Source organism: Pipistrellus hanaki (genome assembly GCF_964339955.1).
Source record: "Pipistrellus hanaki genome assembly, chromosome: 2".
Lineage (NCBI taxonomy): Eukaryota > Metazoa > Chordata > Mammalia > Chiroptera > Vespertilionidae > Pipistrellus > Pipistrellus hanaki.
In genome coordinates, this window is record NC_140504.1 from 104,872,255 (window position 1) to 104,889,617 (window position 17,363).

General features: G+C 38.9%; 1 protein-coding gene across 5 annotated transcripts in view; it reads right to left on the reverse strand.

Annotated features, from left to right (window-relative positions):
* Window positions 1-17,363, reverse strand: part of TRPC1 (transient receptor potential cation channel subfamily C member 1) — a 147,393-nt gene that overhangs the window by 52,162 nt on the left and 77,868 nt on the right. For 3 of the 5 annotated variants that reach the window (XM_084872447.1, XM_084872446.1, XM_084872445.1), the window contains 2 exons: window positions 3,970-4,109; window positions 2,085-2,228 (listed from right to left, as the gene is read on the reverse strand). The exons of the other annotated variants lie outside the window; for them this stretch is intronic. In XM_084872447.1, coding sequence (XP_084728573.1) covers window positions 2,085-2,228; window positions 3,970-4,109 — 284 coding nt within the window. The remainder of the gene's footprint in view (window positions 1-2,084; window positions 2,229-3,969; window positions 4,110-17,363) is intronic. 5 annotated transcript variants of the gene reach the window in all.

The window sequence follows — 17,363 nt, forward strand, 5'->3', positions numbered from 1 at the left end:
TGGAGATTTTGGAGCTATCTGACCAGAGCTGCAGTTTGTTAGGTTAAGCTGTAATAGGACAGGCCATTCATATGCAAAAGCCACTGCATGGAGCTTGGGTGAGTTTGTAGATTGTGCGGGGTGGGGTCTCATGGAGGCACTAGGCTAGAGAGTGGCAAACAGCAATGGCTGCCAGTCAGTCATCTTTGTGTCTCTGAGTTTCCGCATCCCTGCATCTTTCATCCCAGTGCAGTAAACAATGATCCCTGCATGCAGCTCTGCAAGCAAGCCACTCTCACTTTCCAACCTGATGGCAGACAGTCCAGCTTCTCCCCATAGGAGTTTAGGTCCCCAGTGTCTACCCAAAAACTAGATTTCAGAGTAATTGGGAGCTTGTCTCCCTTCGGATTGGAAAAAGCAATGCCTGCTGCCAGCACAATTTGTGCATCTCCGTACCTCAGCTTTTCAGTGCTTGTGCAAGTCTCAATGTTCTTTTCTCTTTCTCCACTCAGTCAGCTTTCCTGTGGTTCTGGGTGATAGATGTTTTGTCTTTTAGTTGTAGTTTTGAAATTGTGTGAGGCAGCAGTTTAGGTGTTTACCTATGCTGTCATCTTGGTTTCTCCCAAAAATATATTTAAATAAAAATTTTAAATGTGAGATTCATTTTAAGAAGCAAATTTTTATATACACTAATGTCTGAAGAATAATTCTATTCAAAAAGACATCTATGTCTATGGACTGGGGAGAGAGTAACAATCAACCACAATTTAGTAAAGTTTGAATACCTGAAAGCTAAGGATTATCATTCAACCATAAGCAAAGTAGATGAACAAACTGTCTTTTCAATTGTTATTTTCAAAAGCAAAGGTTAGCTTTAACATTATTAGGAAAACAATGTTCTAGTGGACAAGTAGAAAGATATTAATAATAATGACATCTAACAAGTATTGTTTAAGAAATTTTAATCATCAACAAATCAACAATTGACAAGTGCTGGCAAGGATGTGGAGAAAAAGGAATCCTCATGTACTGCTAATGGGAATGCAGACTGGTGCAGCCACTGTGGAAGACATGGAGTTTTCTCAAAAAGTTAAAAATGGGCCCTAACTGGTTTGGCTCAGTGGATAGAGCATCAGCCTATGAAGGGTCCCAGGTTCAATTTTTGTCAAGGGTATGTACCTTGGTTGCAGGCACATCCCCAGTAGAGTGTATGCAGCTGATCGATGTTTCTAACTTTCTATCCATCTCCCTCTCCTTCTCCCTTCCTCTCTGTAAAAAATCAATAATATATATATATATATATATATATATATATATATATATATATATATTTAAAAAGTTAAATATGGAACTCCTATTTGACATAGTAATCCCACTTCTAGGACTATATCCCAAGAAACAAAAAACACCAATCAGAAAGGATATATGCACCTATGTTCATAGCAGTGCAATTCACCATAGCTAAGATTTAGAAACTGCCTAAATGCCCATCAGCAGATGAGTGGATTAGAAAACTGTAGTATATCTACACAATGGATACTAAAAGCAATGCCTGCTGCCAGCCCAATTTGTGCATTATAAAAAAGAAGAAAATTATTAAAATTATACAATTATAAAAAAGAAGAAACTTTTACCATTTGCAACAGCATGAATGGAATTGGAGAACATTATGTTAAGTGAAATAAGCCAGTCTGAGAAAGATAAATATTACATGATCTCATTCATTTATGGAATATAATAAACAATGTAATTTGATGAAGAAGAGATCCAGAGACAAACGGCAGAGGAGGGGGTATTAAAGAGCAACCAAAGGACTTGTATGCATGCATATTACCATAACCAATGAACACAGACCCTGGGGCGATGGGGGCTTGTTCAGGGTGGGAATGGCTAGGGGTAAGGGGTCAATTAGGGGAAAAGCAGACATATGTAAGACTTTAGACAATAAAAAATAATGTGTGTGTGTGTATGTGTGTGAATGTGTGTGTGTGTGTGTGTATATATATATATATATATATATATATATATATATATATATATAGATATATTGATATATATATATGTGTGTGTGTGTGTGTGTGTGTGTGTGTGTATTAATTACTTACCTGTAATGGACCCAAGATAGAGCTTGTTGTATACATGAAAAAGAGCCGAAGATAACTCAGAACATTTGCAAATGCAAACAGCCCTTCTGCCACCAATGTAGGATGAAATGCATCCCAATCTTTCCGATCAGCAAAGTCATGAAACTAAGGAATAAGCCAAAGGTAAATAGTTCTCTCAATTTAGGAAAATAAAAACTCATTCCAATTATTGAAAAAAGGTTTTAATTACATTTCCTTGTGGGAGATCACTATGTTTTATAAATTTCTCTTCTTTTAATAGAAATAACATTGGCTTAACAATAAAATATTTATATACATATAAGGCAATATCACTATTCTATATAAAGTTTTCTCAGAAATTGTTAGGTTTTAAGAAATTAAAGTTTTAAAAACTGTTATTAAACTTTTTATGAATAAATGTTTGCTAGTTTTTTCTTAAATTCCACAACACAAATTTTAAGTCAAATTATTAGCTATCCTATTAAATTAACCTTGTCCCTTGATTCAGGATTTTAGAATGAATCATAGAAGTTCTTTTTCCTTCTAAATGCCAGGGAGTGCTTTGTTACCAGACATAGAGTGGCCCACATGCTTCAACCAAGGGGAATAATCAGATTATATACCAGTTTTCCTGGCATAATTATTAACAGCATCCATCCCTTTTCATTTTCAAAATGTTTAAAATGCTTGATTAATATATGATTTGGGCATCCCACTTCTAGAGCTAAAAAGACCAGTATATTAAAACAGTGACCTTCAACTCCTTACTTAACTGTACATCTATGTATAACCAATTTTTGTTTCTTAGAAATTTCACAATTCTGGTCACTGACCATATTTAACATGTCCTACTACTAATTAAGAATAGAGTTTTTAATAAAGTAAAATGATGTTGCCGGGACCGGTTTGGCTCAATGGATAGAACGTCGGCTTGGGGACTGAAGGGTCCCGGGTTCGATTCCGGTCAAGGGCATGTACCTTGGTTGCGGGCATATCCCCAGTAGGGGGTGTGCAAGAGGCAGCTGATCGATGACTCTCTCTCATCGATGTTTCTGGCTCTCTATCTCTCTCCCTTCCTCTCTGTACAAAATCAATAAAATATATTTTTAAAAAAAAAAAAGTAAAATGATGTTAAATAACCAATTCACATTTTCTAGTCTATAATTAGTAAAATGAACAACAACAAAAAGACCCCACACATTAAAAAATAAATAAACAGAAAACACTGTATCATTTAGTTCCTTTTATGAGACACCTCAGAATTCTAAACTCTTTAAACAAAGACAGTTAACACTAGAATGTGTAAAAAATTAATTCCATTCAGATAAGCCTCCCCCGCCCTCCCCGCGCAGATATAAAGATATCTAATGCTAATTAAGTAACTTTGTGTTTTCATTTTAAGTATATACAGGTTAATATGGTACATAAACCTAGCTCAGATATAAAGAATCAGCATTTGGTAAAAAGAAAATGCCTAGACAGACCTGGATTTAAATCCAGTCTTGCTTGGTTTCTTACTGTGTGGACTTGGGTAAGTTTATTAATACTTCTGAGCTTCATTTTCCTTATTTGAAAAAAGGGCAAAATAATAAAGAGTCTCATAGAGTCCCCGTGAGGATAAAATGAGATAAGTATAAAGCAAGTATTAAACCATGGTGCCTGGCATTTAATAGATAACCAACATTCATAGGTAATTAACATCATTTAAACTATTGCAGAGGAATGAAGCAATGTGCACTATTCCCTTGCACAAGGATAGCTTTAAAATGAAAACACATCAGATACAGATTTGAGCCAATGGAACTCTGACTTAGGTAGCTAAATATCTCAGGTTTCTCTTAGATAAATTTCACTTATGTCTCCAATTGACATATTTAATAGTCACCTTGTTGTGAGCAACCACTTTCAGGGCAAAGGTTGCCAAATAAAGGGAATTCATGACAAAACTGAGTTGATTACGAGATTCTTCTAAAAAATCTTCCAACCCTTCATACCAGAGTCTTTTAATGTCTGACCAAATCATCCCTAAAAAAGGAAGAAAAAAAATCAAATAACACTCTCTTACTTAACCTGAAAAACACTTTTATGTCAAAGTATTAAATAAATAATATTTGCATCAGCTGTAGCCTCATTAAGAAGAAAAAAATAACAATAAAAAACCCTTTCAAAATTTGAAAGAAAATAGTCTTAAGTTTCATATGATAATATCTTTCCCAGAGAGGCAGTCAAACAAGCAGAATAAAAGAAATAAATTGATGCCACACACACACACACACACACACACACTACAAAGGCTCAGTTCCAGTTCCTTTTCTCTATTCATACTCACTGCTATAGTGACTTCATCCAAGCTAGTCTAATTGCTTTCTAAAATGTGTAGGACTTTCAAATTTATCTCTCTAAATTCAACCTGTATTTATATAATAATCAATATCTCTAAACCTCTCTAAAATCCCACATGTATAGACACTTAGCTGCTCTGTCTGCAAATGGAAGTCCTACATGTCCAAACCGAACTCTTAATTTCTGACCCTAAATTCACTGCACTTGAATACCTCCCTATTTCATTGGATGGCATTTCCATGCTTCTAGTTGCTCCATCCAAATTAATCATCCTTGACAGATATTTCTTTTAAACCACACTATCAATATATAGCAAAACCTTTTGGTTCTACTTTAAAATGTACTTAGCATCTAACCCTTCTCACTACCATTTCAATTTCAAGCCACTATCATCTCTTGCTTGTATTACTTTAATAGCCTCCCTAGTTTCCCTTCTTTTATTCTGATCTCTCTAAAATCTATTCTCAATATAGCAACTAGATTAATCCTTTTAAAATACCAAGTGTTACTTTTCTCCTTAAAACCATGTAGAAACTCCCAAAGGATAAAGGATTGACTGCAGCTCAGAACTCTTTCTCCATGGGAACATAACCTCATGGTATTATCAATTATGAAAACACTAGAGGCTCAATGCACAATAATTCATGCAAGAGTAGGCCTTCCTCATCCCCCCAGTCCTCCAACTTCCTGCAGGCACCAGCTTCCCTCCGGCACCTGGACCGGGGCTGCGTCCTTCCGGACGCCTGCAGGCACCCAGGACCCGGGCTGACTTCCCTCCTGCCCAGGCTTCATCAAGAAGAACGTCCAGTCTAATTAGCATATTACCCTTTTATTATTATAGATACCAGGTTAAGAAAAATAAGGACAGCTGTGTTCAACATTGTAACAATAACCACTCACTGGAAACTACCTGACTTTGAGTGAACTCAGAGACCCTGCAGGCACACACAACAAGAAGTAAAGACATGCTGAGAAACAGGCTTCAGCTCCTACGTGTGATGTCTCTCCTAATGTGCCTACAGTGGGAGGTACACTCTTTGGGCTTTAGAAGACATTAGAGACCCAGTGCATGAATTCATGCATGGGTGGGATCTGGCCAACCCACCCCGATTGGGGCCGATCAGGCTGGGCCGACCAGGGGGAGGGAACACGAAAGTTTGGCTGCATGAATTCACCCCCAATGGGGGAGAGGAGAGCAAATTGGGGGTAGGGCCAGCTGGGAGGAGGGGCCTCGAGCAGTTGCTGGCCACCTCTGCCTTGGTCAAACTCCCAGTCCAGGAGACAATTTGCATATTAGGTTTTTGTGGGTTTTTTTTCATATAGGATAGTTCCTGCGAGATTTGAGGCCTCTTTAGCTGGTATAGGTCACATCCATCCATATGGCCTCATCTCATACAACTGAGTGTACCCACTATGGGGTTTTGAAGCAGCCCCAAACTTTTGTTAAGAACTGCCAATAAAGACCTATTTGAAGCTGTCATGTGGCATGCTGTACTTTATGTCTTTCTACAAAGTTCAATACAGCTGGTACCAGGTTTCTGCCTATTGTGTCCTCTGAGTGAGAATGAGATTGGGAACCTAAATCACTGCTGCTGATTATGCAGAGTGGGCATTACATCTTCCCTTATATTTCATTTCACTTGGAGTTAAAACTAAATGCCTTACAATGGTCCACAGAATTATACTACCTCCTCTCCTATGGATCTTTCCTTCCATCACTCTGGTAACACTGGCCTCCGTAATACCTTACTGTTTTTTGACTCTTGCCTTCAGGCCTCACTCTCACTTTCCTTGGTTGGAAGTTCCTCACACTGATATCATCTGGCTAATCCCTCACTTCATGTCTTTGCTTACCACTTACTCTTATCACCCTATTTTAAACTGCAAACCCCAAGCTCCCCACTCTCAATCCCCCAACTTTGCTCTCTTTTTTTCCCTTTAGTACTTATCATTTTTAAACATTAGATATAGTTAACTTAGTATGCCTATTAACTATCTTCCCCTCACTTTGGGTGAGCTCTTCAAGGATAAGAATCCTAAATGTAAATGTCCTGAGTAGTGCCTGACACATGTGGGTACTCAAAAAAAATTGCTAAATGAATAAATACACATAGATAAAAACAAACAAAACGCCCCCTTTCCTGAGCCAGAGGTTTCTTCATAGACCATATATATATATATATATATATATATATTTTTTTTTTTTTTTTTTTTTTTTTTTTCCTCCTCACCCCTGGGAGTACCAGTACCAGAGAAGAGTAATATAATCCAGGATCATTTTATGATACATTGCTTCATTAAGATTTTTTTTTAAAGATCATTAAATTAAAAAAAAAAGACTTAAATGTTGCAACATTCAGCTTGATATGGCTGAATATCAAGTTAAGTCAATCAGAATCATTCTCTGGCTTACCAGAAGGTAGAATAGTTCCTCTGAGAAACAAATGAAGCATTCTTGAAAAAAACCGTTCATAAAATCTTAATTCATAACAGTACCCATATTTATATTATATAAAGAGTGGTATGACTGAATTCAATGAATTTTTACTCACAGCTAGGAAATACAACTTTAATTTTATTATTATAGAGATTTGTGTAAACTTTATCTTATTATTTTAATTTCTTTTCTATAAGTAACTGAGGAGCCGAGATTAATTTTTTATTTTTTATTTTTTAATATATTTTATTTATTTTTTACAGAGAGGAAGGGAGAGAGATAGAGAGCTAGAAACGTCGATGAGAGAGAAACATCGACCAGCTGCCTCCTGCACATCCCCTACCGGAGATGTGCCCACAACCAACGTACATGCCCCTGACCGGAATCGAACTTGGGACCCTTCAGTCCGCAGACCGACGCTCTACCACTGAGCCAAACCAGTTTCAGCTGAATCTTGTTATAAAACAAAGAAAATATTCTTTCTTTCCCACTATCATTTAAATAGGCTATAAATAAATAACATAAGATTTCCTTTCTTTATGACTAAGATATACACAGCAATCTTTCATAAATAACTTAAATGGACCTGACTGGTTTGGCTCAGTGGATAGTGTCGGCCTGCGGACTCAAGTGTCCCGGGTTCAATTCTGGTCAAGAGCATGTACCTTGGTTGCAGGCACATACCCAATAATGAGTGTGTAGGAGGCAGCTGATAGATGTATCTCTCTCATTGATGTTTCTAGCTCTCCATCCTTGTCCCTTCCTCTCTGTAAAAAATCAACAAAATATATTTTTAAAAATTTAAATGAGTAGAGAAAGTGTTTCTTAAAGATTAGTTTCAGCCCAACATTTTTCAATCTATTCAAATAACCATACACAAATTTCACATTGAAGAGATCTATAACAATGCAATTTGGAACTATATATGACAAAGTATAAATTATTTCCTAAATTAAATAAAACAGCATTTTAGAAAAAAGAGCAGAAACAAAGGAAACAAAATGTTAGCAAAAATAAATTATTGTCTTTGATCTGAAGTTTAGATGTGCATTATTTTTACTGTATGTACCTAATGTTATTTTAAAATAGCTTTTATTTTTCAATTACAGCTGCCATACAATATTTCATTAGTATCAGTTGTACACATAAGTGATATCTACCTAATGTTATTTTAAAATAGCTTTTATTTTTCAATTACAGCTGCCATACAATATTTCATTAGTATCAGTTGTACACATAAGTGATTAGACAAATAACTCACCCTTGTGAGTCTAGTAGCTATCTGGCACCATACATAGTTATTACTAGAGGCCCGATGCACAAAATTTATGCAAGAATAGGCTTTGCAGCTACGGTGGGTAGCCTCAATCCCTCCCTTGCAGCTGACTTGATCCCTCATAGCCATAGTGGCTGTCTCGATTCCGCAGCTGCAGCCCCAGCTTTGTCTAGAAGGTTGTCTGGAAGGATGTCTGGATGGTCGTTGAGTCAATTTACATATTACGTTTTTATTATTATACATTATTGATCACATTAGCTATATTGTACATCCTCATTACTATTTTTACACAACTGCCTATTTGCATATCTTAATCCCCTTCCCCTTTTTAACCAGGACCCTAAACCCCTTCCCATCCAGCAACCATTATTAGTATCTATGAATCTCCTTCTGCCTTGCCTGTTCATTATTTTGTTTTTAGATTCCACATATAAAATCATATGACACTTTTCTTTCTTTATTTAATGTATCCCACTTAGCACAACACTCTCCAGATCCATCTATATTAGTGCAAAAGGCAAGATTTCACTTCCTTTAATGGCTGAATCATATTCCATTGTACACACATACTGCCTGTTCTTTATGCATTTGTCCATGGATAGACACCTAGGTTGCTTCCATATCTTGACTATCAAACAATGCTGAAATGAACATAGGGAAACATATATCTTTTCAAAGTGAAATAGCTGGGTCCTTTTTTGTCTCGTCTTTCAGCTTTTATTTTAAAGCCTATTTTGTCTAAGGTAAGTATTGCTCCCCAGCTTTTTTTGTTTCCATTTCCATGAAATATCTTTTATCATCTCTTTATAATAAATATGTGTGTGTATTGATACCGGAAGTAGGTCTCTATTAGTAGCATATATATGGGTATTGTTTTCTTATGTCTTTTGATTGGAGCATTTAATCCATTTATATTTAAAGTAATAGTTGGTAGATATGTAGTTACTGCCATTTCATTATTAACATTTTTTAATTTTATTTTTCCTTTCTTCCTCCTTAAAGAAGGCCCTTTAACATTTCTTATAATACTATTTTGGTAGTGATGGACTCTTTTAGCTCTTTTTTGTCTGGGAGGCTATTTATCTCTCCTTCAATTCTAAATTATAGTATTGCTGGGTAGTCTTGGTTGTAGGGCAGTAGTTCCCAATGTGGGGCATACACCCCATAGGCGAGCAATTTGATTTTTAAAAGGAGAAATTTGAGAATTAAAAATGAATTTTTTGCATTTCTTATGGTTCTAGGGGGTTCATATACAGTATATAAATATATATTGACATATTTATGCATTTCAGTTCTCTATTATGTTTTGAAACTTTATTTGCTATTTTTTTCATATCACTTCATATTATTATTTTAACAGTGTCTTAGTGATTTCTTCCTCAGTACTTCAACTGTCCTTTCGTTCTTTTATTTTTCTCTTTCATGAATGCCAAGTTCTTTGGAAGCTTGCTTAGAGCAAGTTAATGGCCTTTTAGGCTTCCTCAATGTGAATATGAGTTAACTTTTTGTAATAAAAATTATGTGTCATTGGAGTGGGGGGCAATCAGGATTTTAGAGATGCTTAGGTGGGACATGGCCAAAAAAAAGTTGGGAACTACTGTTGTAGGGCCTTGCTTTTCATTTCTTTGAATATTTTGGGCCATTTCCTTCTGACCTGTAAAGCTTCTGTTGAGATATCAGCTGACAATCTTATGGGAGCTCCCTTGTAGGTAACTAACTGCTTTTCTGTTGATGATTTTAAGATTCTTTGTCTCTAATTTTTTGCATTTCAATTATAATGTATCTTAGTGTGGGCCTCTTTGAGTTCATCTTCTTTGGAACTCTCTACACTTCCTAGACTTGCATGTCTATTTCTTTAACCAGGTTATGAGAGATTACCATCGTTATTTCTTCAAGTAGGTTTTCAATCCCTTTCTCTTTCTTCTCCTCTGGTACCCTTTGAAGGGAATGTTGGTATATTTAATGTTGTCCCCAGAAGCCCCTTAAACTATCCTCATTTTTTAAAATCTTTTTTTTTCTGTTCTGATTAGGTGTTTTCTGTTACCCTATCTTCCAAATCACTGAGTCAACCCTCTGCTTCCTCTAATCTAGTTGATTCCCTGATGTGTATTCACTAGAGGCCCAGTGTATGATATTCATGCACAGGAGTGTGTGTCCCCCTCAACCGAAACTGCACCCTCTCCAATCTGGGACCCCTCAAGGGATATTTGACTGCCAGGATAGGGCCTATATGGCCAGTCAGAAATCCTTCTCACAATTCAGGACTGCTGGCTCCCACCCACTCACTTGCCTGCCTGCCTGATTGCCTCTAAGCACTTCTGCCTGCCAGCCTGATTGATGCCGAACTGTTTCACTTCCAACCTGATTGCCCCTAACGGCCCTCCCCTGATAGCCTGGTCACCCCTAAATGCCCTCCCTTGCCAGCCTGGTTGTCCCTAACTGCCCTCCCCTGCCAGCATGGTGCCTGCAACTGCCCTCCCCTGCCAACCTGGTCATCCCCAGCTCCCCTCCCCACTTTAGGCCTGGTCACCCCCAAGCAAAGAGTTCTTGCTGTAGCTCCTGTTGGGTGGCCTCAGACAGTAGGTGACCTGCACCCCATTGGAGATCCAGAAGCCAGTGTACATAGTTGTCAGTGTGAGATGACACCAGAGGAAAGATATATATAAAACATTTTAAAAAATAAATCTTTATTGTTCAGATTATTACAGGTGTTCCTCATCCCCCCCCCCCATAGCTTTATATATATGAAGCCCTGTAATTTCTAAAAAGTTCTAGCTATCAATACAAAGAACTGATTTTTAGAGTGAGACACAAGGAAAATGTAACTACAAAAGTTAATAGATTTTTCAAAGGAAAACTAATGAATTAACAAAACAAAATACTTAACTCTTCAAAATGCAACCTAGAATAAAACATATTACATTTTAAAATACATATGAAGAGAACCAAGATGGTGGCATAGGTGGCCTGTACTTGCTGCTTCCCACAACCACATCAAAATTACAACTATAATACAGAACAATCATCATCCAGAACCACCAGAAAGCTGGCTGAGAGGAAGTACTAAAATGAGAAAAATAAAGAAGAAAGCACACTGAGACTGGTAGGAGGCAGAGAGGCACAGAAAGCTGGTCTGGCACCCTGGTCTGTTGCTTTTTTTGGTGGAGGGGGAGATCACCTTTTTAGAGGCCACTTGGAGGAGAAAGGGGTCCCTGCACAATACCAGACCCCCAGCCCAGGGTTCAAGAGCTGGGAAAAGAAATCCCTACAGGCAGTAAGAACTACTGACTATAAAACCCATGTTGATTGGGGCTGTGTGACCCACAGGCTGCTGGAGTCTAAGCTTCTCTTCTTAAAAGGCCAGAACCACAAACTGAATTCTACCAGTGCCAGGTGAGGCTCTGGGGGACCCAAACATATGTGGGGAGAAACTGGACTGTCTGGCATAGGGGCAGGAACTCGGGGGTGGCTCTCTTCCAGAAGGAGGTGCTCACAGTGATCACTGTTTCCTATGCTGAGATCTCCCTAGTGCAGGGCTGACTGGCAGCCATTTCTGTTTGCTCCGCCCCAGTGATTCCCTCAGACCCCACCCCACCTAATTTACAACCCCGCCCACGCTGTGCGCAGCAACTTTTGCATATGAATGGTGTGTCCTTTCTCAAGCTACAGTTAGGTCAAACAAGCTGCAGTTGGGTCAGGGAGCCCCAAACATATCAATAAAAGGCTTAAGAACCTGCACCAGCACCAGCAGCAGCCTACTTGCTTCACAATGGGACCTCATCTGGGCACTTCCAAACCCAATACAAAGAGGAGGAATATGCAGATCTCTCTGTAGCTCCTGCTGGTGTACCTCCCTGGAGACCCAAGAGCCAGTGTACCCAGTGGTCAGTGTGAGACCATACCAGATTACTACTCTTCACATCCATAAGTGACACAGTCAAGGGTCAGAGTCAGTGAGCACCAAAGCCCCACTGAAGCAAGTCCTGCTCCATATGAGTGTCTCCAGCACAGCAGCTCTCCCATTGTAGGCACAACTGGTCCCCACAGCCAACTGGCCTGGAGGTCAATTTCTCCAAAAGCAATCAAGGCTCAACTACAACAAAACTGTGCACACAGCCCACAAATGGGTGCACCAAGAGTGTCCATCTCAAGTGATTGTGGAGGCTGAGTAGGTATGACACCTACTACACAAGACCTATCTAGCAACCCAAGGAGACTTATCAGCTACCCAATACACAGAAACAAACACAGGAAAGCAGTCAAAATGTGGAGACAAAGAACCATGTCACAAATGAAAGAAATAGAAACTACTGGATATAAGTTCAAAACCACAGTTATAAGGTTACTCAAGAATCTTCTAGAAACCTCCAAGGAACTTAGTGAGACTTTCAAGGATCTTAGTGAGAATGCAAAAAAAAAAAAAAAAAAAAAAAAAAAAGGAAAGGAAAGGAAAGGAAAAGGATCAGTCGGAAATAAAGTATATATTGACTGAAATAAAGAATAATATATTGGGATTCACAGTAGACTAGAGGATCCTGAGAATCAAATCAATGATTTGAAAAACAAGGAAGCAAAAAATACCCAATAAGAAGAGCAAAAAGAAAAATAATCCAAAAATATGAAGACAGTGTAAGGAGCCTCTGGGACAACTTCAATTGTACCAACATCCAGATTTTTGGGTGCCAGAAGAAAAGAAAGAGCAATATATTGAAAACGTATTTGAAGAAATAATGACAAAAAATTTTCCTCACCTGGTGAAAGAACTAGACTTACAAGTTCAGGAAGTGCGGTGAACCCCAAACAAGAGAAATCCAAAGAGGACCACACCAAGACATATCATAATTAAAATGCCAAATTAAAGAGAGAATCTTAAACGCAGCAAGAGAAAAACAGATAGTTACCTACAAGGGAGTACCCATATGACTGTCAGCTGATTTCTCAACAGAAACTATGCATGCCAGAAGGGAGTGGCAAGAAATATTCAAAGTGATGAATAGCAAGAACCTACAACCAAGATTATTCTACCCATCAAAGCTACCATTCAGAATTGAAGGTCATATAAAGAGCATCACAGGAGTTCATCACCACCAAACCAGATTATATGAAATGCTAAAGGGTATTCTTTAAGAAGAGGAAGAAGAAGAAAAAGGTAAAGATAAAAAAATTGAACAACAAAGTGACAACAATTAATTATTCATCAACAATTGAATCTAAAAATCAAATGAATAAATCTGATAAACAGAACACACTGGAGAGTGGAATAGAATCAGAGGCATGGGAATGAAATAGACAAACGATTCTTAGAGGGAAGGGGTATAGGAGGTGCAGGAAGAGATTAGACAAAGATGTTGTATGCATGTTTTACCTATGGACACAGACAATAGGGTAGCGAGGAACTGGGGAGAGATGGCAATCAGGTGGAGGGAAACTATAGGGGAATAAAAGATGGTCATCCAACAGAGGGACTATGTGCATGCATATGAGCCTAATCAATGGACACAGACAATAGGGGGGTGGGGCATAAAAAGGGGTAGGGGGTAAGGGGGAAATAGAGACATATATATATATATATAAAATAAAAATTAATAAATTAATAAAATTATAAGAAAAAAATATATTAAATCTAATCTATACAAGTGGTCAGCATAACCTTAAGAGAAATGTTTCATCTGACAAAGATTTTTAAATGAAACTCTCTGAAGCCTGAAAATTATCATGGAAGGAAATAAAAAGAGGTTTCCTTCAAAAGTTGTAAGGATTATAATTGAAAGTCAATACATTTGGCCTCTTGAACTAAAGTAAATAATTTGTGCATTTGCCTCCCTGACAAAGTTTATATAAAGTTACAAAAAGAAATTGACAGCAGTTTGAAATTGAATTGCCAGAGCCCAGAGCAAAGAATACCCTTACATGATATTATCCTACAATGTCATTTAATTTTTGATATTTCACAACAGCATAAACCTTCCCCGCCCCCCCCCCCAAAAAAAAACAACACACACACACAAAAAAAAGTTACAAACTAATTCTCTGAATGTTTGGCAGCAATTTAAAAAAGGACATGAAAGAATTTAATCCCTTTCAGAAGGAATTAAGGCACTGGGAAGGCACTGGAGCATTCTATATTGTCCCCTCTTGCCCTTTTGGCCAAGAGGGACTCTCCTCTTACAATCCAACTGTCCACAGCTGTTGCCTGAGCTTTCTGTTCATACTGAGGTCGAAACCTCGTAGTGGCTGGTACCATGGATCTGTCTCTCGCCCAATGGTGTGAGCTGGGCCCTCCCTGGAGAAGAAACCTGAATCCTCCGAGATATGTGATCAGTGCTGGGGCCTGCCAACAGGCGAGGGGATCCCAAAACAGGAACTGGACTAGGAGGCCACAGGGGCATAGGCTACCAAGGAAACAGAACTGAACCTCAAATCACCCTGCTTGGCCTCAGAGGATGGCTAGTTAGCCATAGACAGGTAAAATTCCTCAGGGAAGGAACAACTTAAGACAGGCACAGTCGCAGAGGAGCCATCAGGAGAGAACGTGGAGATCAACAGAGGTGGGGCACAGACCCTCACCCTTCCAATCTTGCAGGAACCTGAACCTTCATCCCTTCAGAGGGAGGTCTCCTGCTCCCATGGCTGCTTCACTTCCCATGCCCAGCTCAGATAGAGACCCAGGTAACAGACGGATACTTGGCCAGAAGCAGCTCCCTATATCTAAATCCAGCAAAGCACCAGGAATGCTCAGGGCCTACTCAAGAATGTAAATCATCCTTTCCACTAATATTTACAGGGTAAACTAAGATTGTTGTTAGAGTATTAAATTTGACAGTAAAATAGTAATCAAGTTTTCAGGTTAATTTAAATTGGTTAATAGAATTAAGTGAACATCCAAGAAAATTGAAGTCTACTGGACAAAAAGCTGTTCCTAAAGTATTAACTAAAATATCTATTGGTAGTGCATATCACGGTAAAATTGCTTAACATGAAATGAACCTAAAGCAGTCTTATTTTTGTGCAAAAACTTAAAATTTAAAGTTATCAAGACTGCATTACAAAATTTACAAAAGCATACATTAAAAAAGGAGGGATAGTAGGGTAATATCATGTAAGAAAAAATACACTGTAAGTAAATTACATCTAGAAAAATTTTACTGTAGAAAATTAATTTTTATTTGTAATGCTAACAGAAAGGCACCATGAAAATCACACATGGTGTCAAAATAAGCCAAAAGAAAATCATTTAGGCAAAAATAAAAAGGATTCCAAGTCAATTTTATAGAAAAGATTCCTTTATTAACTCTTGGTTGAGAATATGTTTGTATATTTTCAGAAAACTACTCCAAGACCATGGGGATTCCTGCAACAGAGAGGAGTTGTTAGGTCTGCTCCAACCATGAAGACAAGAGGAGAAAGAGTCCAGAGATGGAAGAAGCTGAAGACGCCTGGCCACGCTAGCAGTCAGCAGCTGTGCGTTGCTGCAGGTTGCCCAGGACCAAATCAGAGAGGGTCAGACCTGCATTGCCAACATCTGTCCATCATCCAGATATCATTGCTGACATGTACACATAAGGAACTATTTGACATTGAAACTGGGTCTCAGAACTGTTGGACACTTAAATTGGGACTCAAACATTTTTTGTTATTATATGTTTATTTCTAGTCTGCAGATGCAAGATTTTTCAAAGAAAAGAAATGGGGAAAAATAGTTATAGAAATAAAGAACCATTGAACAGACTGTCAAACTATAGAGGAAGGCAAGGGAGGTTGGGGGGCTATAAGAGATCAACAGAAGGACTTGTATGCATGCATATAAACATAACCAATGGATACAAGACACAAGGGGGGGGTAGGTGAAGGCATATGTAGGGGGATAGGGGAGGCTGGGGGGAGGTCAAGGGCGAAAAAGGAGACATATGTAGTACTATTTGTAATTCTTCAAATAAATTAAAAAAGAGGGAGAAAAAAATAATGATCATCTGTAATAATCCTACCTAATAAAATAGTAATATGCAAATTAACCGCCACCCCACTACATCCCCAAGCCACGCCCCCAAGCCAATCAGAGCGAGTATGCAAATAACTCTGACCAAGATGGCTGCCACCACAGAAAGTAAGAGGGAGGCTTGGGTTTCCCCAGCAATAGAGGAAGTCAAGCTCTCCACAGACCCTGGCTGGTCCAGGCCTCCACTCAAGAATACAAAGTTTCAATTAATAGAAGATAAATCCCAAGAAAAATGGCAGCAGCCATGGAACTGGAGAGAGTAGGCTAGGGTTGCCCCTGGTGACAGAGGAAGCCAAGCTTTCCACCTGCCTAGGCCTCCATTCCAGGCTACAAAGTTTCAATTATAGAAGGTGAATAAACCCCAACAGAAATAGCTGCTGCCACAGAATGAGCAGGCTTGGCTTCGTCCCAGGCTACAAGTTTCAATTGTAGAAGATAAATAAACCCCAGATACCAGGGCCTCTGCTTGGATTGCCAGGGTGCCTGGCTGGCCTGAAAACCACCACAGGCCCCTTGCTCAGGCTGCTCCATGCCCCAAGGGAACCCCCACCCAGATCCAGGACACCCTTCTGGGCAAGCCAGCTGGCCCCCACCCATGCACCAGGCCTCTATCCTATCTAATAAAAGAGTAATATGCAGATTAACCATCACTCCCACACACAAGATCAAGATAGCTACCCCCATATGGTCAAAGATCCTGCCCCCATGTGGACACAAAATGGCCACCACAAAATGGCCAGCAGGGGTGGACAGTTGGGGGCAATCAAGCCTGCAGGAGAAGGCAGTTAGGGGTGACCAGGCCGGCAGAGGAGGGAAGTTGGGGGCAAACAGGCTGGCAGGGGGGCAGTTAGACATCAATCAGGCTGGCAGGCAGAGGTGGTTAGGGGCAACAAGGAAGGCAGGCAGGTGAGCAGTTGGGAGCCAGCAGTCCTGGATTGTGAGAGGGATGTCCCAGATTGGAGAGGGTTCAGGCTGGGCTGAGGGACACCCCCCTTCCCCATGCATGAATTTCGTGCACTGGGCCTCGAGTCTCAACAATAAAGATTAATTTAAAAAAATTTAAAAATTAAAAAAAAAAAATAGCAATAGGTTCACACTCACCAAAAAAGCACTCATTAGAAAACTCTGTTTTTAACATTCATAAACAATTTTATAAACTGAGAACAAAAAAATCTAACTTCCATATAATTATGTAATCCTATATAATAAAGAAGTAATATGCAAATT